Consider the following 25,591-nt stretch of genomic DNA (forward strand, 5'->3'; position numbering starts at 1 on the left):
CAGGTCAGGCAGCATCCAGGGAACAGGAGATTCGACGTTTCGGGCACAGGCCCTTCTTCAGGAATGAGCAGAGAGTGTTCAGCAGGAGAAGATAAAAGGTAGGGAGGAGGGACCTGGAGGAGGGGCGTTGGAAATGTGATAGGTGGAAAGAGGTCAAGGTGAGGGTGATAGGTCGGAGTAGGATGGAGGCGGAGAGGTCAAGAAGAAGACTGCAGGTCAGGAAGGCGGTGCCGGGCTGGAGGGATTCGGCTGAGACAAGGTGGGGGGAGGGGGGATGAAGAAACTGGTGAAGTCCAAGTTCATCCCCTGTGGTTGGAGGGTTCCCAGTCGGAAGATAAGACGCTCCTCCTCCGACCGTCGGGTTGTTGTGGTTTGGCGGTGGATGAGTCCAATGACCTGCATATCCTCGGTGGAGTGGGAGGGGGAGTTGAAATGCTGTGCTACAGGGTGGTTGGGTTGGTTCGTCCGGGTGGCCCAGAGGTGCTCTCTGAATCGCTCCGCAAGTAGGCGGCCTGTCTCCCCAATATAGAGGAGGCCACACCGGCTGCAGCGGATGCAGTAGATGATGTGGGTGGAGGTGCACCTCCACCCACATCATCTACTGCATCCGCTGCAGCCGGTGTGGCCTCCTCTATATTGGGGAGACAGGCCGCCTACTTGCGGAGCGATTCAGAGAGCACCTCTGGGCCACCCGGACGAACCAACCCAACCACCCTGTAGCACAGCATTTCAACTCCCCCTCCCACTCCACCGAGGATATGCAGGTCATTGGACTCATCCACCGCCAAACCACAACAACCCGACGGTCGGAGGAGGAGCGTCTTATCTTCCGACTGGGAACCCTCCAACCACAGGGGATGAACTTGGACTTCACCAGTTTCTTCATCCCCCCTCCCCCCACCTTGTCTCAGCCGAATCCCTCCAGCCCGGCACCGCCTTCCTGACCTGCAGTCTTCTTCTTGACCTCTCCGCCTCCATCCTACTCCGACCTATCACCCTCACCTTGACCTCTTTCCACCTATCACATTTCCAACGCCCCTCCTCCAGGTCCCTCCTCCCTACCTTTTATCTTCTCCTGCTGAACACTCTCTGCTCATTCCTGAAGAAGGGCCTGTGCCCGAAACGTCGAATCTCCTGTTCCCTGGATGCTGCCTGACCTGCTGTGCTGTTCCAGCAATAAAGTTTCAACCTGTTTCTCTGGAGTCTAGAGCCAGGGGTCACAGGAGACGGGTTAAGCCATTAGGACTGAGATAAGTCAACATTTCTTCATTCACAGGGTGGTTATTCCAGGGAACCTCTTGTCACAGAAGGCTATGGAGACCAGTTCATTGAGTATAGTCAAGAAAAAGTTTGATAACTTTATAGATATTCAAGGTATTAAGGAGTATCAAGAAAAAGCAGAAATATGGTATTAAGGTACAGGATCAGCCATTTTCATATTGACTGGTGGATCAGGTTCAAACGGCCAAAAGGCCTACTCCTGTTTCTTGGTTTCATGCTTATATATATCCATACTTTGGATGCAGAATAGAGCAATGAAATATCATAAAATATCCTTTTGTCTCAAAAAGTGCTAAAAATAAGCCATAATTAAAAGAGAATGGACCCATGGATAAGTGACACCTGAAGGAATCAATCATGAGTTAGCTGGATACCTGACGTCAGTCAATATCCATCAATGGGGTGGTACGGTGGCTCAGTGGTTAGCACTGCTGCCTCACAGCACCAGGGTTCCAGGTTCAATCCCAACCTCGGGCAATTATCTGTGTGGAGTTTGCACATTCTCCCCGTGTCTGCGTGGGTTTCCTCCGGGTGCTCCGGTTTCCTCCCACTGTCCAAAGATGTGCAGGCCAGGTGAATTGGCCATGTTAAATTGCCCATAGTGTTAGGTGCATTAGTCAGAGGGAAATGGGTTTGGGTGGGTTACTATTTGGAAGGTCAGTGTGGACTTGGTTGGGCCGAAGGGCCTGTTTCCACACTGTAGGGAATCTAACCTAACCTCAAGAGCGAATCACAGATTGATCATGCACCCTTGAGCTAATTACAAATAAATCTGGCCTCATCCAGGCTAATCTGAATGTAATAATGTTATTGATCTTGCAGTGCATGGAAAGAGTTAACAAGAACCAGCTTTCATTGACAAGAGTATAAACCAAGTTTGAAAGTGAAATTAGAATACTTTGCTGTCCTGTGGATATTTGAAAATGACAGAGGTATTGGGAAGAGATTGGAGACCAAGCATCAACCCTTGCCCTCATCTAAACTGGAAAATAAGAAATGTAGTAAGCCTGTAAAGATACTATCCTGCTTTATTAAGTATTACTTTATAACATAAGTTCCCTGAGTTACTGTCTCCTGTTGCCTGAATGTTCAAAGTAGATAGATGTTGAGGTTTAGATTTAAACTGTAAAAGCTTACCTGTCCAATGATACATCTTTGGAAGCTCCTGAGCTCATGGTGCAGGCTGGGAAGCTAAACCATTGCAGGAGCTATTTTGGCTATAATGATAGATGGGCATTAACCTTGTTGAGAGTAGTCCTATCAAACTAGATAACAGAGTGGAGGTGTTGGGGGAGGATGGTGTGGTCATCTGTGTCCACATAGTTGGCACACAGTTCAAGATGCATAAAGAGTGATAACTTACCACAGACAGACAGACACAAATGTGCACGAGTCATATGATATGTCACTTGTGATTTTTAGAAATGAGTCATTTCAGTGCACATGGATGGAAACCAAATTAGAGGAGTTCAAACAAAGAACAGCAGGAAAGATGGCACAGATTTGCAAGTGACACACTTTTGGGAACTTTAGAGAATAAGAAAGTTTGAAAGGAAGCCAATAGTTTGCAAGAACAGAGAAGTGAAGGAAAATGATGTAAAGACCAGAATAATTTCTTGCAGAACAAAATTGAAAGCAGTAACATCTAGAAATTGGTTTACAAATGAGGATGATCACAAAGTTCCAAATATTCTGAATGAACATATATCCTTCAGGTATCATAAGGAAAAACATGAACAAAAATTTGTTATCGGTGGGACAGAATGTGAGAAAGGACGTTAGAAAAGGACAAACATTAGATACTGACTTTCATAGCCTCAGCATGTCCCAAAACACTTCACAGTCAATGAAGTACTTTTCAATTATAATTGTAGTTAGGTTGTGAGACGATGTGGCACCGAATGTTGCAGGGTCCCACACACAGCAGTGACATAAATGGCTATATTTTCTGTATTAGTCAAGTTGGTTGAGGGAATAAATATTATCCAGTGTGTTGGAGAATTCCCACAATTAGAGCTTTCTCACTGAAATCACTATTATAGATTCAATTAATTACTAATGTGCATAAGGAGGCCATTCAGTCCATAGTGTCTGTGCTATAGCTGGAATGGGACTTGAGCCCACAGCAGTCTAGGTCCTATGTCAGTCTGTATCAGATAGTTGCCAGCCTCAGTTTGGCTGGTAGAAATCAGGAGACAGCGTTCTTCTCCCAGTGTCCTTGATTCCCAGAAAAAGCTTGCCTGATTGGTAAGTACAGAGGTGGGCCTTCCCCACAAGGTGGCCTGGGGCTTTCACCAGTCCTTCACTCATATCACCTCAATTAAATTCCACTCAAAACATTTATTCTATCCACCCAAGTCCTACTTCATTGTTGTTCTTTCTATAGGAAACCAAATACAATACAATACAGCACAGCACAGATTCCTATCCTTATTTAGACCTGCTACTTATTGCCCATGTGAAGTAGCTGTCACTCTGTTTGCCTCACATTCGTATGTCTATCAAGATACGCCTTAGACATCACTGATGTCTGATATGTGCTTCTGCCACTGGCAGTGCATTCCAGGCACATTACCCTCTGTGTGAAAACTTGTCCCCACATTTTTTCCCTAAGTTTTCCCCTTTTCACTTTAAACCTGTGCCCTTTTGTAGTTGACCTTTTCACCATGAGGAAAAAGTCTCTGACTCTCCACCTATGTCCTTCATAATCTTGTCAATGGCTGTCAGGTCGCTCCTCAGTCTCTGTCTTTCCAATAAAAACAATCTGAGTTTTTCAACCTCTCCTCACAACTAAACTCCTCCAGACCAGGCAACACTCTGGTAAACCTTCTCTGCACCGTCTCCAAAGTCGTCATGTCCTTCTGCTATTTTGAAAGAATAGCTTTAAGAAATTACTTAAATATTAATCTCAACTTGCTGTTAGAGGTTTATAGAGATGACAACAATGCCTTTTAGAAAGAAAAGGTCTATTCTTCTGTAAAATACCATCTCAGACCAATTTCATGGCTTCTCTGGTGATCGGTGGATTCTTTTCCTATTGTGAGATTAGGAAGAATCCAGTGGTTAAAATGTTCCAGCATAATTAGTGGATTTATGTGTGTGATGAGGAAAAAAACCAATTCATTTGGCACTTACCGTTTGTGTGGCGATGGAAGTATTTTTGGTGGTGCTATCCGTAAAGTGGGATCCCATTTCCCTGGAGGCAGTACAGTTACCTCATCAAGGAACTCATCAATTCCAGCCAGTAGGTCTTCCCTCAATTTTGCCTTGAATGCCACAATGTGGAATAACTGCAAAATAATATTATCAGCAATCATTAATCAACTAATTAAAAGAATGAATAATTCATTATAAGTAAATGCCAACTATAAATAAAACTCTTTTAGATTATTTGCTGAAGATCTGGAAGGAAATAAATATTAATTGAAAGTTGGAGAATATCTTTGTGTTTCTAAAGTTGGAAGAATTATGAAATTCTATTCCACATCTCTGCTACGCTAATCCTAGCATACAGATGGCTCGTCAGAGGTGTCAAACCGGTTCTGAAGCAGTTGAAAACCTGGCTGGCAGGAGCCATTTCTGCTCTTCAAGACTGTTTTGACCGCACTGACTGGCACGTGCTAAGAGAGGCGGCAAACGATGCGGTTCCACCAACTTAGAGGAGTACACGGTGTCAGCGATTTGCTACATTAACAAGTGTATTGACAACATCACTGTGTCCAAGATCATCACTTCTCATCCCAACTAGAAGCCGAGGATGACCGCAAAGGTGTGTGCACTGCTGAGGACCCGTGATTCCTTCAGAGCAGATGACAAGGCAGCCCTAACAACAGCGAGGGCCGAGCAGACCCAGGCCGTCAAAGGGACAAAGTGTGCACACGCACAGAGAATACACAGCCACTTTCAGGACAGTGGCGATATGCGGAGCATGCGAAAGGGCATCCAGGCCATCGCCAAACACAGAACAGCATCGTATGCTTGTGCTGGTGATGCCTCCCTCCCGGATGAGCTGAACAACTTCCATGCACAGTTTGAGGCACGAAACGACATGGCAGCGAGAAAGCCCATCCCCCTCCCAATAACCAGGTGCTGTGTCTTACCACGGCTAACGTGAGGAAAACCATATGCAGAGTCAACTCACATAAGGCTGTTGGACCAGATAACATCCCTGGCAGAGTGCTCAGAGGATGCTCTGACGTACTGGCTGATGTTCTCACAGACATCTTCAACATCTCCCTGAGCTGTGCCATAGTTTCAATGTGCTTCAAGGCTGCTACCATCGTCCTCATGCCGAGAACACTTCAACATCATGTCTCAATGAATTATACCCCATTGCACTAATACCCATCATCATGAAGTGTTTCGAGGGGGTCATGATGAGGCAAATTAAGACCTTGCTGTCCCCTTCACTGGACACCCTGTAGTTTGCGTATCATCCCAACCACTCAACCGATGATAACATTTCCACCACCCTCCATCTGGCCCATACCCACTTGGAGAAGAACACCTAAGTTAAATTACTGTTCATAGACTTCAGTTCTGCTTTTAATACTATCAATCGTCTGCATCTGATTGGAAAGCTGAGTCTGCTGGGCCTAAATACTTCCCTTTGTAACTGGATCCTGGATTTCCTGACTGGGAGACCCCAGTCAGTGCGGATTGGGAACAGAATCTCCAACACGATCACATTGAGCATGGAGGCGGCCCCCCCCCCGCTGTATGCTCAGTTCACTGCTGTTCACCATGCTGACACATGACTGTGCAGCAATGCACAGATCGAATCACATCATTAGGTTTGCTGATGACACAACTGTAGTGGGTCTCTTCAGCAGGAACGACAAGTCAGTATACAGAGAGGAGGTGCAGTGGCTAATGGACTGGTGCAGAGCCAACAACCTGTCTCTGAGTGTGGACAAAACAAAAGAGATGGTGTTGACTTTAGGATGGCATGGAGCAACACTCTCTGTTGGACATCGACGGCTCCCCCATGGGGATCGTGAAGAGCACTGAATGTCTTGGTGGCCACCTAGCGGAGAATCTCACCTGGTCCCTCAACGTCAGCTCCATAGCCAAGAAAGCCCAGCAGCATCTCTACTTTCCGTACAGGCTGAGGAAAGCCCACCTCCTACCCCCATCCTCACCACATTCTACAGAGGGTTCATTGAGCATACCCTGAGCTGATGCATCACTGCCTGGTTCAGTAATTGCACCGTCTCGGATCGTCAGACCCTACAACGGATAGTGAGGACAGCTGAGAAGATCATCGAGGTCTCTCTTCCCTCCATTACAGACATTTACACCACACACTGAATCCAAAAGGTTAAGAGCATTGTGGAAGACACCACACACCCTTCGCTCAAACTCTTCCCCCTCCTGCCATCTGGCAGAAGATCTGGCAGGCATTTGGTCTCTCACAACCAAATTGTGCAACAGTTTCTTCCACCAAGACATCAGGCTCCCTAACACTGTATGATTGAACTCTTTTCCATCTGAAACTCTTTGCACAACTTTGAATTGCTGCTTGAACGATGCCTATTAATTATCATTCTTTTATTACACTTGAATTTATGTGTTTTGCACTTTATGTCTCTCTTTGTATGGTCATGTAGTTTGTGCTGTCCATGTAGCACCTTGGTCCTGTAGGAACGCTGTCTCATTTTTAACTGTATCAGCTGCATTTGATAGAAATGACAAATAAAAACCTTCTCTCTCTCAAAAGTAAGTGATAAAGCCTGCACCAAATTGAAAACTAAAGGCTCAAAAACTGCCAACAAAATAACTCTGAATTTCACGTACATGCTGTTCCTAGTGTGTAAATTGTCCAGCAACTTGTGATAAGGCAAAGATTCTTCATAATTCGTAAATAGTCAAATGTCGCAAGAAGAATTATACCAATCCACTGCTAATCTCAATTAAACAGCACCAACTATCCCATGAATTTCATGTCGTTGCTGTATTTGCATATTAATTGCCCACTTAACGCTGCTCAGAAAGTTAAGGCTGATAAATAATGATGTAAATATCCTTAATAAGAAGATTAATGTACCTAAAGAACAATCATTTTCTCTAGCCCAGAAAGCAAACAATTTAAATTGTAGAGTCTCATTCCAAAAGTTACTATGAGCTCTCTTGTGGTGCAGTGGTAATGTCCCTACCCCTGGACTGCAGAGGCCTGGGTTCAAGTTCCACCTGCTCTAAAGGTGTGTAATTATATTGATGAACAGGTTAGGGAAAAAATTTGGTAATTAAAAAAAAAGTCTATACTTTTGTTTTACTGAATCTTTGTTTTCTTTCCCTTTCTGATTCTTATCTCTCTCTTAATCCAATTTTTTACCATCTTATTTTTCTTTCTAAAACTGATTTGACTTTAATTTACCCATTCAATTCAACCTTTTTTTCCTTTGTTAAAAATTACACAACACCAAGTTATAGTCTAACTGGTGTAATTAGAAGCACACTAGCTTTCGGAGCGCCACTCCTTCATCAGGTGATGAAGGAGCGTCGCTCCGAAAGCAAGTGTGCTTCCAATTAAACCTGTTGGACTATAACCTGGTGTTGAGTAATTGTTAACTTTGGACACCCCAGTCCAACACCGGCATCTTCAAATCATGACTTTTTTTCCCTGGTTCCTCTGTTTCTTTCTTAACGGAGTTACATTGTTTTCTGATTCTAGATGCCTCATTGTCTTTACCAGGTGGTCACCGTTTTTAAATTTTTAAAATATTTATATATTTTTTATTTTTATTTGTTTTATATTTTATTTACGTGGTTATCAGTTCACATTTCCAGCTGCATGCACCCTAACCCTAACCCAACACTGCACAGTGAACTGCTGCTTCTCCATCATCCACCAGACACCTGGCCTCAAGCAATTTGCCCTGCAAACTGTTTTTGGAATCTACTCTCCAGCCACCGAATAAGATTTAGGGTCCCAGACATCCTGTATCTTATTCAAACCCCTGATATTTCAATTTTAGAGGAATATCCTTGTACTAACTGGAAGGTTGGTCAAGTCAGTCTTATAGTTGTTCAATATCTTCCTCTTGTCTGATGCTCACTTATACATAGAACATAAAACAGTACAGCACAGTACAGGCCTTTCGGCCCTCAATGTTGTGCCAATCTTTTATTCTACTCTAAGATCAAATTAACCTGCATACCCTTCATTGTACTATTTTCCATGTGCCTATCCAAGAATCGCTTAAACGTCCCTAATATATCTGACTCTACTACCACTGCTGGCAGTGCATTCCACAGAGCCACCCACCATTCTGTGTAAAGAACCAACCACTGACATCTCTCCTAAACCTTGCTTCAGTCACCTTAAAATTATGACCCCTTGTGATAGCCATTTCCACCATGGGAAAAGGTCTCTAGCTATCCATTCTGTCTATGCCTCTTATCCTCTTGTACAACTCTATCAAGTCACCTCTCATCTTTCTTGCTCCAATGAGAAAAGCCCTAGCTCCCTCAACCTTTTTTCATATGACATACCCTCCAGTCCAGACACCATCCTGGTATATCTCATCTACACCTTGTCCAAAGCTTCCACATCCGTCCTATAATAAGACAACCAGTACTGAACACAATATTCCAAGTGTGATCTAATCAGGGCTTTATAGAGCTGCAGCACAACCTCACAGCTCTGAAACTCAATAACCCTGCTAATGAAAACCAACACACCATGTGCCTTAGAGTCATAGAGATGTACAGCATGGAAACAGACCCTTCGGTCCAACTTGTCCATGCCAATCAGATATCCCAACTCAATTGATTCCCACCTGCCAGCACCTGGCCCATAGCACTCCAAATCCTTTCTATTCATATACCCATCTAGATGCCTTTAAAATGTTGCAATTGTACCAGCTTCCACCACTTCTTCTGGCAGCTCTTTCCAGACACAGACCACCCTCTGTGTGAAAACGTTGCCCCATAGGTCTCTTTTATACCTTTCACCTCTCAACCTAAACTTTTGCCCTCTAGTTCTGGACTTCCCACCCCAGGGAAATGACTTTGTCTATTTATCCTATCCATGCCTCTCATGATTTTATAAACCTCTATGAGGTCACCCCTCAGCTTCCGACGCTCCAGGGAAAACAGCCCCAGCCTCTTCAACCTCTCCCTATAGATCAAATCCTCCAACCCTGGCAACATCCTTGTGATTCTTTTCTGAACCCTTTCAAGTTTCACAACATCTTTCCGATAGGAAGGAGACCAGAATTGTACACAATATTCTAACAGTGGCCTAACCAGTGTCCTGTACAGCCGCAACATGACCTCCCAACTCCTGTACTCAATACTCTGACCAATAAAGGAAAGCATACCAAACGCCTTCTTCACTATCCTATCTACCTGAACTCTACTTTCAAGGAGCTATGAATCTGCACTCCAAGGTCTCTTTGTTCAGCAACACTCCCTAGGACCTTACCATTAAGTGTACAAGTCCTGCTAAGATTTGCTTTCCCAAAATGCAGCACCTCAAATTTACCTAAACTAAACTCCAGCTGCCACTTCTCTGCCCATTGGCCCATCTGATCAAGATCCTGTTGTAACCTGAGGCAACCTTCTTGTTGTCCACTACACCTCCAATTTTAGTGTCATCTGCAAACTTAATAACTATAACCTCTTATGCTCACATCCAAATCATTTATATAAATGATAAAAGATAGTGGACCCAGTACCGATCCTTGTCTCACTCCACTGGTCATCGGCCTCCAGTCTGAAAAACAACCCTCCACCACCACCCTCAGTCTTCTACCTTTGAGCCAGTTCTGTATCCAAATGACTAGTTCTCCCTGTATTCCTTGAGGTCTAACCTTGCTAACCAGTCTCTCATAGGGACCCTTGTCAAACGCCATACTGAAGTCCACATAGATCACATGTACCACTCTGCCCTCATCAATCCTCTTTTGTTACTTCTTCAAAAAACTCAATCAAGTTTGTGAGACATGATTTCCCATGCATAAAGCCATGTTGACTATCCCTAATCAGTCCTTGCCTTTCCAAAAATGTGTACATCCTGTCCCTCAGGATTCCCTCCAACAACCACCACCACCACCGACGTCAGGCTCACCGGTCTGTAGTTACCAGGCTTGTCCTTACCACCTTTCTGAAACAGTGGCACTACATTAGCCAACCTCCAGTCTTCCGGCACCTCACCTGTGACTATCAATGATACAAATATTCTTAACAACCCTGTCAAATTGTGTGGCAACTTTGAGGGATCTATGGATGTGGACACCAAAACCCTTCTCTTCCTGAATACTGCCAAGAATCCTGCCTTTAACCCTGTAATCTGCATTCAAATTTAACCTTCCAAGATGAATCACTTCACACTTTTCCAGGTTGAACTCCATCTGCCATTTCTCAGCCCAGCTCTGTATCCTTTCAATGTCCCATTGCAACCTCCAACAGGTCTCCACACTATCCACAATTCCACCGACCCTCGTGTCATCGGCAAACGTACTAACCCACCCTTCTACTTCCTCATTTAAGTCATTTATAAAAATCACAGAGCAGAGGTCTCAGAACAGATTCCTGTGGAACACCACTGGTCACCGAGCGCCAGGCTGAATACTTGCCATTTATTACCACTTCTGTCTTCTATGGGACAGCCAATTTTGTATCCAGACAGCCAAATTTCCCTGCATTTCATGCCTCCCTACTTTCTGAATGAGCCTACCATGGGGAACCATGGGCCTTGTATATCCTTTCCCAAATAGTCCTTGTACTTGCTCATTTCCTCAAGAAATCTTGGAGTGAGCACAGTCTGGCACAAACCTTCAACAGGTAACCAGCTTAATTCCTAACACATGCAGCTCCAGTGAACAGAACCTGTAACATAATCATAGTGCCCACAACAGCAGGTCAGAAGCTGGGAATTCTGAGACCTATAACTTACCTCCTGACTCCAAACATCATTCCAGCATCTACTAGACATAAGTCAAGAATGTGATTGAACACTCTCCACTTGCCTGGATGTGCACAGCTCCAACAGCACTCAAAGAGCTCAACGCCATCCAGAACAAAACAACCAGCTTCATTGGCATTCCATTCACCACCTCTACCATCGACGCATAGTTGCAGCAGTATCTACCATTTAAAAGATGCACTGCTGCCATTCCTGATGACTCTTTTGAAAGCACCTTTCAACCCCCTGACCTTTATCACTGAGAAAGACAAGGTTGATAGGTGCACAGCAGGTTTCCCTGCCAGCCACCCACCATCCTGACTTGGAATTGTATGGCTGTTCTTTCAGTGTCCACCTAATAGCTGTATGGGTATACATATACTACCATGGACAGCAGGGGTTCAAGAGGACACCTCACCATCACCTTCCCAAAGTCATTTAAGGTCGGGCTATAAGTGTTAGCCTAGCCAGCAACACTCACGTACTATGATAAAATCAAAAACTCTAAAACATAACAAAAAGCAAATCTAGACATTAATTTCAGATTATATTAAAGATTTCTCCAGATCGGAGGCAGTAGTGAAACCTTTGCTAGTTACACTTGTTGTTTTCTTTTCCATGAGAGCTTGGTTCTCATCTTTCATTGAATGCCCTCTATCACCATGAGAACCATGCAGTGGAAAGTAAACGGTCAAAGATTAAGATGACTCATTGATATAAGGGACTGTATATGAATACCAATCAAACTGACAGCAGGATTGTGCACACAGCTGTCTACTCCCAAGCAATTAGATATTACTTAAAGAGAAGGGAGTGTCAGGTATCAAAGGAATTTGACCGTAGTGTCAGGGAGAAAATGGCTGCCTAGCAGCTCCAGTTCCGTAGATAGTGCTGTGTAATCACAGGAGACTTGCAGAGGTTTGAACCAAGATCATGCAATAAGTTAAAGGAGGGTGCATAATAACAAGTTACACAGCACAGAGAAGGAAACTATATATCTCAGAAAAGAAAGTGTGTAATGTTTTCTGCTTACAAACTTGGATGAGACAAAGTATTAATATGTGAAAGACTCAATCCCCTTTTCTATTATATGTTTCTACTGAAGATATTAAATTTTAAATGCTATATAAAGTTAACATTGTAGCTTTTATACTTGTTTTTTATGCAGTTAACAAATTACTCCAAAAGCTATAATTTTATAATTGATTCCTGTCTTGCCTCATCAGTAAGCAGAGTTGCAACAGCTCTCCCAATTTGATGATAAGCCATTGTCTTAGTTTTTGGCCCGAGGAGAATGAATAGAAACCTGAAAAAAGAAGACAAAAAGCACATTATTTCTGTGTAGAACTATTCCAGACTAGCTTTCTGTTTCAGGGTATATTTGTGAGGTCTCAAACATCTATCAGAATATCAGAAGCATGCTGTGTGTGTGACCAGGGAGTCTTGCAAATTTATACTTTTTATAAAATTAGCCAAGAAACACTTGAAACGTAATAAAAAATCATTTATAGTATACTTCTTTGCTAGATATACAAATTATCGAAAATGTAGAACAAAAAGGAACCATCTGGTTCATACCAGGGAATGGAGCCATGGTAATGTCACTGGACAATAAATCACAGGTCCAGGCTATTTCTCTGGGATACAGGTTTGAAGTAGTGAAATTTGCATTCAACAAAAAGTTTGGAATTCAAAAGTTAGCTCAATGGTGGTCATGTCGATTGTCTTAAAAATCCATCTGGTTCACTGAAGTCCTTTAACAAAGGAAATCTGCTGTCCTTACCTGGTCTGGCCTGTATGTGACTCCAAAGCACAGCCATGTGGTTGACTCGGAACTATACTCTATAAGTGAGGGATTATATTAGATTAGATCTACCTACAGTGTGGAAACAGGCCCTTCAGCCCAACAAGTCCACACTGACCCTCCGAAGAGTAACCCACCCAGACCCATTTTCCTCTGACTAATGCATCTAACACTATGGGCAATATAGCATGGCCAATTCACCTGACTCGCACATCTTTGGACTGTGGGAGGAAACTGGAGTACCCGGAGGAAACCCACGCAGACACAGGGAGAATGTGCAAACTCCACACAGACAGCTGGAATTGAACCTGGAACCCTGGTGCTGTGAGGCAGCAGTACTAACCACTGAGCCACCGTGCCGTGAAGGATGGACAATAAGTGCTGGCTGAGCCAGCAATAACCAAAGTGAAACAAAATTATACGAAATTTGTATAATAAAATTAAATCAAGTTCAGTTTGGGTAAAAGTTTGAACAAGAGCAGGAGCACATGACAAAATGTAACCCTGGTCAACAAAATTAAAGCATAGCTTTACAAAGAAAAATGATGCCAATACGAGTTTACTTTCCCTATATTTTGGGCATATCCTAACTCATTGTTTTTAGCATTTTCAATCATGTGTTGAGACAGAACTTTGCAAAGTAGAACAAATTTTGACCAGGAGCTGTCAAAACGAGCAGAGTGACCAATCAGAAATCATGATTAGATTAGATTCCCTACAGTGTGGAAACAGGCCCTTCGGCCCAACAAGTTCACACCAACCCTCCAAATAGTAATCCACCCAGAACCATTCCCCTACATTTACCCCTGACTAATGCGCCTAACACTACGGGCAATTTAGTATGGCCAATTCACCTAACCTGCACATTTTTGGACTGTGAGAGGAAACCTGAGCACCCAGAGGAAACCTGCACAGACACGGGGAGAATGTGCAAACTCCACACAGACAGTTGCCCAAGGCGGGAATTGAACCCAGGTCTTTGGTACTGTGAAGCAACAGTGCTAACCATTGAGCCATCATGCCACCCTATTTTAAGCATAAGGATAAAACTCATTAGCCTAAACGTTCTAATCGGAAAATCGTTGTTCCTGCAGCATATAGAGGTGTGCACAGGAACCGTGTAGAAGTCCCAAAACAGCTGACTCTGCCGGTATTGCTCAGGAAGTGGAAGATTCTGCCGAAAATAAAGGCCCCCAACTCTGAGATTTTTTGAAGACTTCAAATGCTTCTTACACATTTAGTTACCCAGGAAAATCTAGAAAAATCAAAAGCTGCTCTAATTCCTGAATAACTACAAAACTACCCCTTACAACTTTGCACTGCCCTCTCCCACTGATTAAGTGCTCCCAAACCCCTATAACACACTGATACTTCCTCAAACCTGGCACCCCACCCTGCCTGTGCCAACCTGTGAGCCCTCCCAATCTCTGCCCCACCACAAGGACCTCACCCAAGTTAACCCCCTCAGCACCCCTGACAAAAAAGGATCCTCACAACCCAACAGCACTTGCTCAAACCAAACCCCAGAACATGGCCTGGCCTGACCCCCTGACACATTCCACAATATGACACGTGACATCCCTCAATCCAATGCCCCCCGATTTGTCACCTCCCCCAGCCTGACACTACCCCAATTTGACCAGCAGCATTCCTCCTACCAACTCCTCAGCTGACATCACCCCTGACAGCCTCCAACCTGTCATCTCCTCCTACCTAACATTCTCCCAGCTTGACCGCCAATCCCCATCAGCTCTGACTCAACCTCTGACACCCCGATGGTGCTTTGGTTTACGCTGAAACCACCACTGGCTCTTGGGAGGGTTTCCTCCGCAATGGTAAAGGCACAAGCATAGTCAGAATCCTTCCAGCCAGGATCTTCCCAGCTAAATGTGGGATGATCCCACGTCACTTGACTATTCTTCCTTCTTCTTGTACAAGGTGATGAAACCAGCATCCTGTGGGATCCTGCCCTGTTCCCAACCGACCTTGAAAAACTCATGGAGTGTGGTACATAGGGCATAATCACTATGCCTCAAATAGCTTTGCCACAACCACTGCTCAGACTCATACTGGCAGAATGCCATCCAGGAAGATAGAGAACTAACAGAGAACCACATCCCAATCCAAGTCAAAAGGAAATAGTGATTTCATTTGTGATTAAAATAATATTTGTAACAATAACTGACATAATACAATATCCTTACCTGGTTGGCAATGGAACCTCTGTAAGAGCCCCTAAGATCATAGCCTGCTTTAATCGTACAAAGGCAACAAATGGCTTCTCCAAAAAATTTACTTCACCCACAAGCACATTTGCAGCTTCAGCACCTTCAGGGATCTGCTTCTTGAATTTATTTTTCAACTGAAACAATAAATTCAGAAATGTGCATGCAACTTTGGTGAAATTATAATGGAATTTAGTTTTCAACTCATATAAATAATAATAGTTAAATACAGTAAACTTATTTCTCTTTCAAGAATCAACAGAAAATAATTAAGTTATACAAGTTCCTCCATTGAACGGTTAACAAAGTAGGTACAGCTGCCTTGTCTCTTGCAAGCAAATGACAGAGGCCGGGACTGGAATCTTCCCAGATCTCGAAAGATATGAACATTGTGAAAATGTTTGCAAAATCAAGAAAGACCATCAGTCATGAGATTGTTGATGTCAAGAGCAAAATGTCCCATTATCTAAATAATAGATAACAGATCTAAATAATTGTTGAACTATGAAATAAGAATCTCACTTGTCAGCAGTGATAGGCTTATTTACATCCACTTACATAATTAACATAATTCATATTATTAGTTAATCTCACTTTATTTATATACAGTTTCCCATAGAAACTAGACAATGACAATTTCTGATTCAAATGTCTGAGCAGGTAATTGGTGATTCCAGCTCACCGCTTACTCCTCTGGGCCCTGCATGTTGCACATCAATCACCAACATCTTAGGGCACACTCCATGGGCAGTAACCACAAGCTCTCACCACCACCTGTATCCACGGACATTGGCATCAGACAGGAACCAGTCTAACACAACTTCTTGGCACATCTACGATCTACTTGCAAGATAGTTCTGCACTTTAGTGCTGCATTTTGCTGCACCTTTCATAGGAATGCTGCTGCTAATGTACACAGTGACAGTCACACACTTCTGATTTGACCAGGGTTCATCTTGGGGTACCTCATTTCCTCCACAGGTTGGGTAGCAGTTTGGGAATTTTAAGACTCCATTCACAGAGGTGATAATGAGAGAGCGACAGAGCAATGGACAATGACTCTTACTCAGTTACCAGTGCACTTGGCATCACCACAGGAAAGGTCACTAGCCAGAACCAGAATTCTTTCTTCATAGTAGGTGAGGAGTCAAACACTGAATGCCCCACCACCTATTCTGGTCCTCTTAACTCTATTCTGGGCTGTTTTCTCCTGGAATGAAACCAGGAGAGATTGAGGGAGATGAAAGTGGTTGGGACAGCTGTTGGCTGGTAAAGGTGGGGGAATGGTGGCAAGTTTTCCCAAGTGAATGAGTAGGTAACATAGAGACTAAGCCAGGTTAATAATGTAGAAGGATTGGGTGGGTGAGACTGGGGGAGGGAACATGTTGCGGGTAATGGCGAGAGTGGCAGACCATAAGCCTTGGTGGGAAGTGGGTACAATAGCTGAGATAAAGTAAGTGGGAGGTAATAGAGGGAAGATAGGGGTACTTATCTCACAGAGCAAAGAAGGGCATTCACATTCTTATGGCATTACTGGGCATTCTTCTGGATCATTGACACTGGTGGTAACTTTAGATTGAGCTGGCAGTGTTGTGGTTCCGTCTGCCAATCCTGAGGGAAGAGTGAAGCCTGTTCTGAACCATCCTGTCCACCAGAACCTCCAGATCTCTATCAACAAAGCCTGTGCCAATTTTTCTCAATCACCATCTCCAGGGCAATTCATAAAAACCATGCAGAGCAGCTCTGAACTGGCAGGACATTATATATGGAGCTGCCGCAGGAAATCCTGGGAGTTGCCAGGAGGGGTGTATTCTTCTGTCTGCGGCAAGGGGAGAGATATACTGAGCAGCTCTCCATTGGGTTTTTTGGAGGCAAGTTTTGGAAAGTATCGTGAGAAATCTTGCTTGGCCTCAGAGAGAAGCCCTCCACAAAATTCACCAAAATTGACAGCTGATTTCTGGTAAAATTCAGTTCTAGAAGAGTGAAACTTTCTGTGAGCTATGGCTCAATGGGATCAACATTGTCTCTCTCTATCATTGGGTTGAGAGGTTAAATTCCATATCAGAGATCTAGGTACAAAAGTCAGGTAACTCTTCAGTGCTCAATTGAGGCAATGCTGCGTTGTTGGAGATGCTGTCTTTCACATTAAAAACTGAATCTTATTAGAACAATGCAACTTAAGGGCAAGATGTTTATATAATGGAATCCAACAGAGTGAACAGACTCACTGATTCATATGGTGGATATGTCAAGAAAGATAATGAGAAATTGGATGAACGTTCATGCAGAGGACTCAGAGCAATGAGCATGCTGCAGGAGTTGTCTGTGGGATTTGTTTCCAGCTGTAGTGGTTAAGTCAAAAAACCATGTTAATATTCAAGATTAAATTGCACAGGTGCATGAAGGAAGAGAGGACAACTGAGTTGGGTAACAGGATGGGAAAGTGTGATTATGAACCATTTGTTCATGGGGCAGGGCAGTTGGGAGTAAAAGCCAAAGGACCTGTGGGCCAAATGGCTATTTCTGTGTTGTAATTTCTATGTATTCCTGCATGCCTGTCTGAGTCTTTGTTTTCTGACTGTAAGACTTCCTTACTCTATCAAGGGAGCTGTTATCTAGCAAAGTTACTATAATCGTTATAATGCGATATTACATTAAAATTACTACACTTTGTGGATTAGTTTGTTGACGCGAATAATATCTTAGAAACTTCAAAATAACCAGTTTCCACTGAGAGAGGTTTGGGAAAACAAGAACTAGTGAGCAAACATAACACCATGTGAAAAATAACCACTTACCTGTTCCTGGAGAGGTTTATCTGAGATTTCATTGGTGAAGTCTGCAGTTGTGTTAGAATTCAAGGAAGCAGATTTATCTGACCAGAAAGTTAAAATGTTTTACCAAGAGATAATTTTAATTACTTTCTCAAACTTGGAAACATTATCATAATTGACTGACACATGAGCCCCAACTGAACTATTCACAGTAACTGAGATATTGATGGTGGAAAAAAGGTTATCTGTTGGTCAGTATTGAATAATATATGCAAGTGTTCAGATATTTAGCTTTTATTTTACATTTATTTCTCGACACTTACGTCGCTTTCTTTTTACCATAATCATAAAGGATTATCAGATAGGAATAACTAGTTGCTCAAACCTACAGCAAAGAATCAGTTTTGGATATTTGCCACTGTATTATGAGACATGGAAAACGTACTCTGGATAGGAACATATAAATAGGAGTCGGACATTTAGCGCCTTGATCTTGTTCCACCGTACAATGAGATTAGGACTGATCTGTGGCCTGACTCCACACACCTGCCTTTAGCCTATATCTTTAATACCTTTGCTTAACAAAAATTTATTTATCTCAGATTTAAAAGTAACAACTGCATTTATGGAACCGAGTTCCAAATATCTACCATCCTTTGTGTTGGATTGTATCATAACCTTTAATGCTGCAGCACGTGGGTAACATCAAGACAAAGACTGTGCACCTACCATTATTGTTATTCTATTCCACAGACACAGTATCACCAAACATGGATATATAACTGTTCTTTTTATCTCTAGCATACATGTAAATGTTGTTTAAGTATATTTAGCAGAAAAAAGCGATTAGAACACTAATGTCACATACATATGTTATACACATCCAGAATAATGATACGCTATTTCCTCAGACTTATTCTGACATGTCAGTTCAGTCTTACTTGGAAAACAATATGCAATCCTGGTCACCACACAAAATAAATTGAAGGAAGAAGAGAGAACCAACAAAAAAATCTTCAGTGCGAAAGTGATAAGGAAAATGAAGGATTTTAAATGTTAGCATTTAGTGACAGAGCAGACACTACTGAGAAATATAAAATATTGCATTTCAAAAATAGGACAAATTCTATTCATGGCATCCTCACAACTAAGTCCAATCCTCTACACGTTTTCAGCAGGATGATGATCCAGAGTCATTAGGAATTAAGTCGAAGATAGTTTTAGTCAATATTGTTCAGACAATCACATTCTCAATCAATTGAGGCATAGCAAACCATAAAACTGAATTCTATAGTTTATCATAATTCCAGCACATTAATTCAAGTGTGAACAAATAATTTTTACATGCTCAACAATAATCAGTTATGCTGGTGTTACAGAATGGCATCATGCCTAAACCCAGCAATTTAAATTGTGAAATATATTTTCAGTTTACAGTATAGTGCAGGGACAATGTAACCCTCTTAAATCCAAAGATTTAAAACAAATTGGACTCTGCTTCCTGACAATGAACTTGTGAAAGCAAGTTCCAAACAATGAACTTGGGTATCATGCCGGGTTTGGCAGCTGTTATGCATAAACATAAATTTAGAAATGCATACTTATATCAAAAAACATACAAATGTTGGAATTTGCTTTCTGGTGACCCAACTGATTATATTCTTAACTAGATCATTTGCTGGAGAGTGGCAAATATCAGGCTCCAGCTGCCTAAATCTGCCATCTCGATGGCAGAACCAGTTGAGATTTCTGTATCCTTCAGAGTTGTAACAGTTCTTAGCCAGAAAGATGTTACAGATAGTAAATTATATGACCTCAAAACAAAAGATGAAATGACCGGAATGTGAAGTGGCAGGATGGAATGGAGTCAGTTGGAATACCAAAAATACAGTAATAGTGCATTATCTTCTATCATTAGATCAATGGTAAATACTAGTCTTGCCAAACTATTTATTGTCTGTTCAGTTAAGCTGCAGAATTCATGTTAATAATTTCCTAATGACCAAGTTCTTTATCTTTACTGTGTTATTAGTGAAGTGTTAGGTGCTAAGCCCAAGATAACAACCCACCCCACCTCCCTCAAACCTCCAGTAGGAAGGGAAGTATTTTAAGCCTTCAGGACTATATGAGAAAGATACCAAAAGCTAACAATGTGTATTAAATGACACATTAAAATGTTATTGCTGTTGAAAAAGAAGAAAAATAATGTCAACGAATTGAAATAAAAACAACCTCAACCTTCTGAGTACAGTAATTTGTACTGCTTGGACTGCATTGGCTGGAATAAGTTGCCTTGCTGCCTTCATGATGGTGTTAAAGGCTACAAAGAGTCAAAAATGAAAGTTAAGAAATCTTTAGAGAGAAAAGGGACTACATTTGCACTGCTTAAAGAAATGACTTACTTGCAAAGGAAGCACCCCTCAACAGATCAAGCATGGTCTGCATTCTGGACGTCTTTATGTGATGCTTGTGAGTTCTAAGAAGGACGTGCATGACCTTTTCCTTGAGCACACTTTTCTGATTGCCAGTTGGAATTTCATTGTTGACTATTATCTCTGAAATATTTGAAAGACTTGGTACAGAACTTGACACTAAATGAATGGGCATATCAAGTATCAAAAATTGTTTTACTTTCTCTTATACCAGTCCTGTAAGTTGATGTTTATCAAGGTATGATTTAATATGGATTAGCAGTCTGACAGGTTATCTGTGTAGCTTTTTTAATACATGGAAACCAAGAAAGTTAGTGTTCACAAGTAAGTCAGCATCACATCAGAGCCCATTGTTCTCTCATTCCATTTTCTCACACAGACCAAGCAGAATTTAAACACTTTCCCCAAGGCAGGTTTGGAAGACAGGTGGAGGAGTAATTTACTCAAGGGAAGGCTGGCAGGTGAGGAGCCTGTTGGCTTCCCCACTCTGTTTCAATTAAGGCCAGGTTAGGAAAACACATTTTGTTTTTTGATTTGAACTATTTTTCTAATCAATCTGTTCAGAGATGTTAATACACTCATCTAAAGCATACAGGACGTAAACCCAGGCCTTCGGGTCCAAGGGTAGGGACTCTACCATTGCACCACAAAGAGGGCCCTTTAAAACACACCCTTACTTGTAACACTGCACAGCTCAGATATACCCTGTATCACACAATCCCCATTGGGGAATTGAACACTGGTCTCCTGCATGACAGGCGGGGATACTGATGGCCTTCCTGTTTCACTGCTATTTGAGAATTTAAGTAGGTAATGGAGTGGAACCCAAATTTAAGATGATTTACAAAAGAAGCAAAAGTAGCACAAGGATAAACCTTTTTACATAATGGATGGTTAGAATTTGGATTGCTCTGCCTGAGTGTACTCTCAATCAAGGTGTTCAGAAGAGAATTGAAAATTATCTGAAGAGATAAGTTAAAAATCACACAACACCAGGATATAGTCCAACAGGTTTAATTGGAAGCACTAACTTTCGGAGCGCGATCCTTCATCACAACCACCTGACCAAGGAACGCGCTCCGAAAGCTAGTGCTTCCAATTAAACCTGTTGGACTATAACCTGGTGTTGTGTGATTTTTAACTTTATACATCCCAGTCCAACCCAGGCATCTTCAAATCCAAAAGAGAAAATGTTTGCAGGGCTACAGGGAAAAGGCAGGGTTGTGGTATAGGTGAGTTGGTCTTTCAAAACATGAGCATAAACACAGTTGGGTGAAGGGGCTCCTTTTGTGCTGTCACCATTCTGTTATTCTTAGGTCATCACGTCACATTTTAATCTGATGACATTAAAATCCTGAAATTTCACTTTCGATCAAAAATAGAATCCTGTTGTTCAATATAATTAACAACTTGCTAATTAATTTGTGGAAACTCAATTTCTGATTGTGCGATTTTGTTGGCAATGCTGGTTATTAGGCAAAAATATAGATACTCTGCTGTAGATCATCTTATGAGCTCAGGCACTGAGGCCAGTGAGAGCAGCCTAACAATTTCCTCAGTTGATTCAGCGTGTCAACTAAGAATCAAGTCTATGATGTTTTGGCTTGTATACCTTAATGTTTAATGGTTATTCATAAGACAATTATATAAGAAAAGTAGCCACAATAAAACTAATATTGATTTACATTCCTCCAGGCTACCTAACTGTGACAATGACTAGGTCAGCTATACTGAACCTGATCTTAACCTCAAAACAAAGTCACAGTTAAATGTTCTGCAGCCAGCAACTGTTCTCACCTAACAGAAAATATTTCTTCTCAGGAAGGTCTGAAAGTGCATTTTTATTTCTGAACATCATGAGATAGTTTCATTAAGATAATTTTGCATTTTACACTTACAAAAGTTAAACTTCATAAAACGTTTCCTGTGCTATATTGATTTGTGTCAATATAAGTTAATCCTTAGTTGCTTACAGTACTTATTCATAATTACCTAATATTTCTTTAAAATTGTTTGCTTCTAAATCAAACAGAAGTGTTCCCCTTTCAATGCACGTACGTAGCTCAAATAAACTGTGTAAAGGCAAGGTGGTCACATGAGGTTTGCTCCATCTTTCAGCTCTTTCTTCGATTTTTTCCTCAAACTTTATCCACCTGTGAATGGAAAACAGAATAGGAATTAGAAAATGCATGGATGTTATTCAATTCAAGAACTATATTTTTGTTCAGGAAATTACACATAACACACAAATTATAACCAACTGCCACTTATAAAATATCATTATTTTAAAGTCATTCTGGGGCAATTCAGAAGCAAATGAGAAAAATGATCCCGAGGTCAAAGGAAGAGCTATTATGAAGATATCAGAAACTATGTCAAGGAGATAGGTTTTAGGGAAATGTTTGAAGGAGGAGAGGAAATTAGCAGTGTCTACAGGAAGAAATGCCAAAGTTTGAGATCAACCATGACCATTAATGGTTGGACTAAGGGAAAGGAACCAAGAAGTCACATTGAGAAGCATGCCCAATTTGTAGGGAAAGTTTATTTTAAATTGATCTTAGAACATGGGCAATACTGGCTTGTTATTGCCCATCCCTAATTGGCCTGGAAAATGTGGTAGTGAATTGCATTCTTGAGCCGCTGCAATTCTGAGGTGTTGATGTTTGGAAGGATGCTGTGTAATTTTGACCCAGTGACAGTGCAACAGAGACACTTTAGTTCCGAAATAAAATAAGTGCTGCTTGGAATGAAATTTGGTTCAAGAGATGGAGAAGTCCAAACTGTAGCAAAATCTAAACATGACAAATTTTAGGTTTGAGCTGCTGTAGCTTTAGGACACAATGATAGCCATGAAATTATTTGGAATAGTGAAACTTGGATATGACAAGGCTGTAATGGAAGGGTTTCAGAAAGAAATGGGCTAAAGTAGGAACAGAAGTGAATGATCTTACATGCAGCTCTTACAATGTGGAGGATATGGATTGGAAACTCAAACTTAGAGTGAACAATATAAAGGATATGTATCTCTGGTGAAGATTGTTACTTCCTGGGATGGGAATATGGAATGGGTCTGGGAGGAGATAACAGCCAAGGTATCAATTGCAACACAACAGTTTGTTTAATACCACTAAATGAAGGACAGGAATTATCAGTCAGGTGAGAACAGGATCAGTCTGTGAAAATAAATAACCAACAGATGCATGCTCCTTAGACTTTAGGGAGAAATTATCCAGTGAAGGAAGTGTTGGAGGATGCCTTGTCACCATGGAGCCACACTATGACTAATGTCAGCAGCACTGAAAAAGTTTAGGAAAAATCTCAAATAGAATCAGGTATAATTGCCCACTGTTCATAATAATTACTCTTAGATTCTCCATTAACAATTAGAGCTTTAATTTTATCCTAATATCTTTTATCTCTGAGGAAATACTGAAATTGAACAGAAATAGCATTAACAATCAAAGTGTATAGCTTTCTGTGAGACTTTTTAATTATAAGATTATCTCATCTCCAAACATCCTTTGAGTTCAAAATCTAATCATTTCTTATTTAAAGAATGTGGCATGCCCTTAATTTAGTTTAAGTTAATTAAGCTGTTATGCTTATTCAGATGTGCTGGAGAGCTGTTAATTGTTAGAGCTGATTCAGTCCCTTAGCGTTTATTTAAATCCTGTTTAAATATGGATCACAAGGGCTGTCCTGAAGGCTCAGCAGGTTTAACTTGTGAACTAATGAGCCATTCAAACATTCTAGATTCCAGATGCTCTCCCATTTGATGCCAAATTACTTAATTTTAGCTGTTACTATGGCACTGTTATTACAATTGATATACATACTGTCGTGATAGACAAAAGCAAGTCAGGCAAAGGCAGACATGACAAATTTTCCTGATTGTAAATTGACAAGAGTGAGATGAGAACAAGATTGAGCTCAGCTGTAAGGCATCTACAGATCAATTTTCTGTCAAGGCACACACACGAAATTAAGAAATTCAGATGGCGAAACTTTTTCACAGAGTTGATATATATTTTATCTGAAAATAGTTATTTATCACTTTTGGTATTTTGCGTTATTTACTTACATAATTTCTTTGAGATTTTTTAACAAAATCTTTTGCATACTTCCAATTTTGTTTAAAATGAACTTCAAATATATGCAACATAAAGAAACAAACAATCCTTACCTTGCTGTTTCCTTCCATTGCAATTGTTTCTTATTGTCGAGAATAAGTTCATCTAATTCAGTGAAGAGTTGTGGGGTTTGGGGTTCATCCTCTTCACCCAACATCGTGGAGATTCTCTTGGTAGCAGGTGAAAGATTTGCAGTAAATATATCTCTATTTACTGCTTGTGAGATAATAAGAGAATTGCGGTTCTGCAGGTCTGTTTTGCAGACACAGTCAGTACAGGCTTCATTTGCCCTATTGTGCAGAAGCAGTTCTTTTGTTTCTTCAGGTATCATTGTTCAAATAGCAAAGTTCAGACTGGATCTGAAATGACTTGCTCCTGCGACAAGTGTGAATTACTACTGAAGTCTTGTTCCTTAAATGCAGTGACCTAACAATTCTCAGCAGCTTACAATATCATTGAATACAATTCTGACAACAGTGGAATGTTACCAGTATATCACAGAAAAAGCTTGTCCTGTCCAGACTGATGTAGGTTTTGCTACTAAATCATGATGTACTACTGCAAAAACAACAGCTTCTCTTCCTGGACTTCTGAATTCTTCAAAACACCTAACAAATATAGTCACTAGATAGTCACATAATAAACCAAGTTCCTTACTATTTATTTTTGTATAGCAGATGGACATATTTTCAGAGATAATATTTGTAAAATAATATTTGCTGATCAAACTGAGAGCTTAGAATTTTGATTGTATTTATTAGGTTTCTTTAACAAGGTTTTGTTTCCCAATTAAGATATAGATGGATGCTGGGTTCTGCAAGTTGCCTAGGTCTTTCCTACACACTTTATTGTCCACGTATCTGTTGTGCACAATCATTACTAGTCAAGTATTTGACCACAGGGGAAAGAGAATGAAGGTGTACCTAAGTCGGTTCAAGTGTCTGACTGAAAGACCTTGAAAATACATGTTTCAGAAGCACCACCAACCAGTGATTGGAAATGGAAATCTTCTCTTTTTCCCTTTGCAAATACAAC

General features: G+C 41.4%; 1 protein-coding gene across 1 annotated transcript in view; it reads right to left on the reverse strand.

Annotated features, from left to right (window-relative positions):
• Positions 1-24,902, reverse strand: part of LOC122556650 (electrogenic sodium bicarbonate cotransporter 1-like) — a 116,686-nt gene extending 91,784 nt beyond the window's left edge. Inside the window, exons 1-7 of the mRNA XM_043703637.2 lie at positions 24,610-24,902; positions 22,419-22,579; positions 20,397-20,549; positions 18,019-18,095; positions 15,200-15,357; positions 12,410-12,497; positions 4,417-4,571 (exon numbers count right to left, since the gene is read on the reverse strand). Of these exons, the coding sequence (XP_043559572.2) occupies positions 4,417-4,571; positions 12,410-12,497; positions 15,200-15,357; positions 18,019-18,095; positions 20,397-20,549; positions 22,419-22,579; positions 24,610-24,887 (1,070 nt within the window). The 5' untranslated portion in view covers positions 24,888-24,902. The remainder of the gene's footprint in view (positions 1-4,416; positions 4,572-12,409; positions 12,498-15,199; positions 15,358-18,018; positions 18,096-20,396; positions 20,550-22,418; positions 22,580-24,609) is intronic.
• Positions 24,903-25,591: the final 689 nt, after the last annotated feature.

This window comes from Chiloscyllium plagiosum, unplaced genomic scaffold, assembly GCF_037043375.1.
Source record: "Chiloscyllium plagiosum isolate Xiang-an unplaced genomic scaffold, Cpla_swu_hap1 HiC_scaffold_16, whole genome shotgun sequence".
Classification (NCBI taxonomy): Eukaryota; Metazoa; Chordata; class Chondrichthyes; order Orectolobiformes; family Hemiscylliidae; genus Chiloscyllium; species Chiloscyllium plagiosum.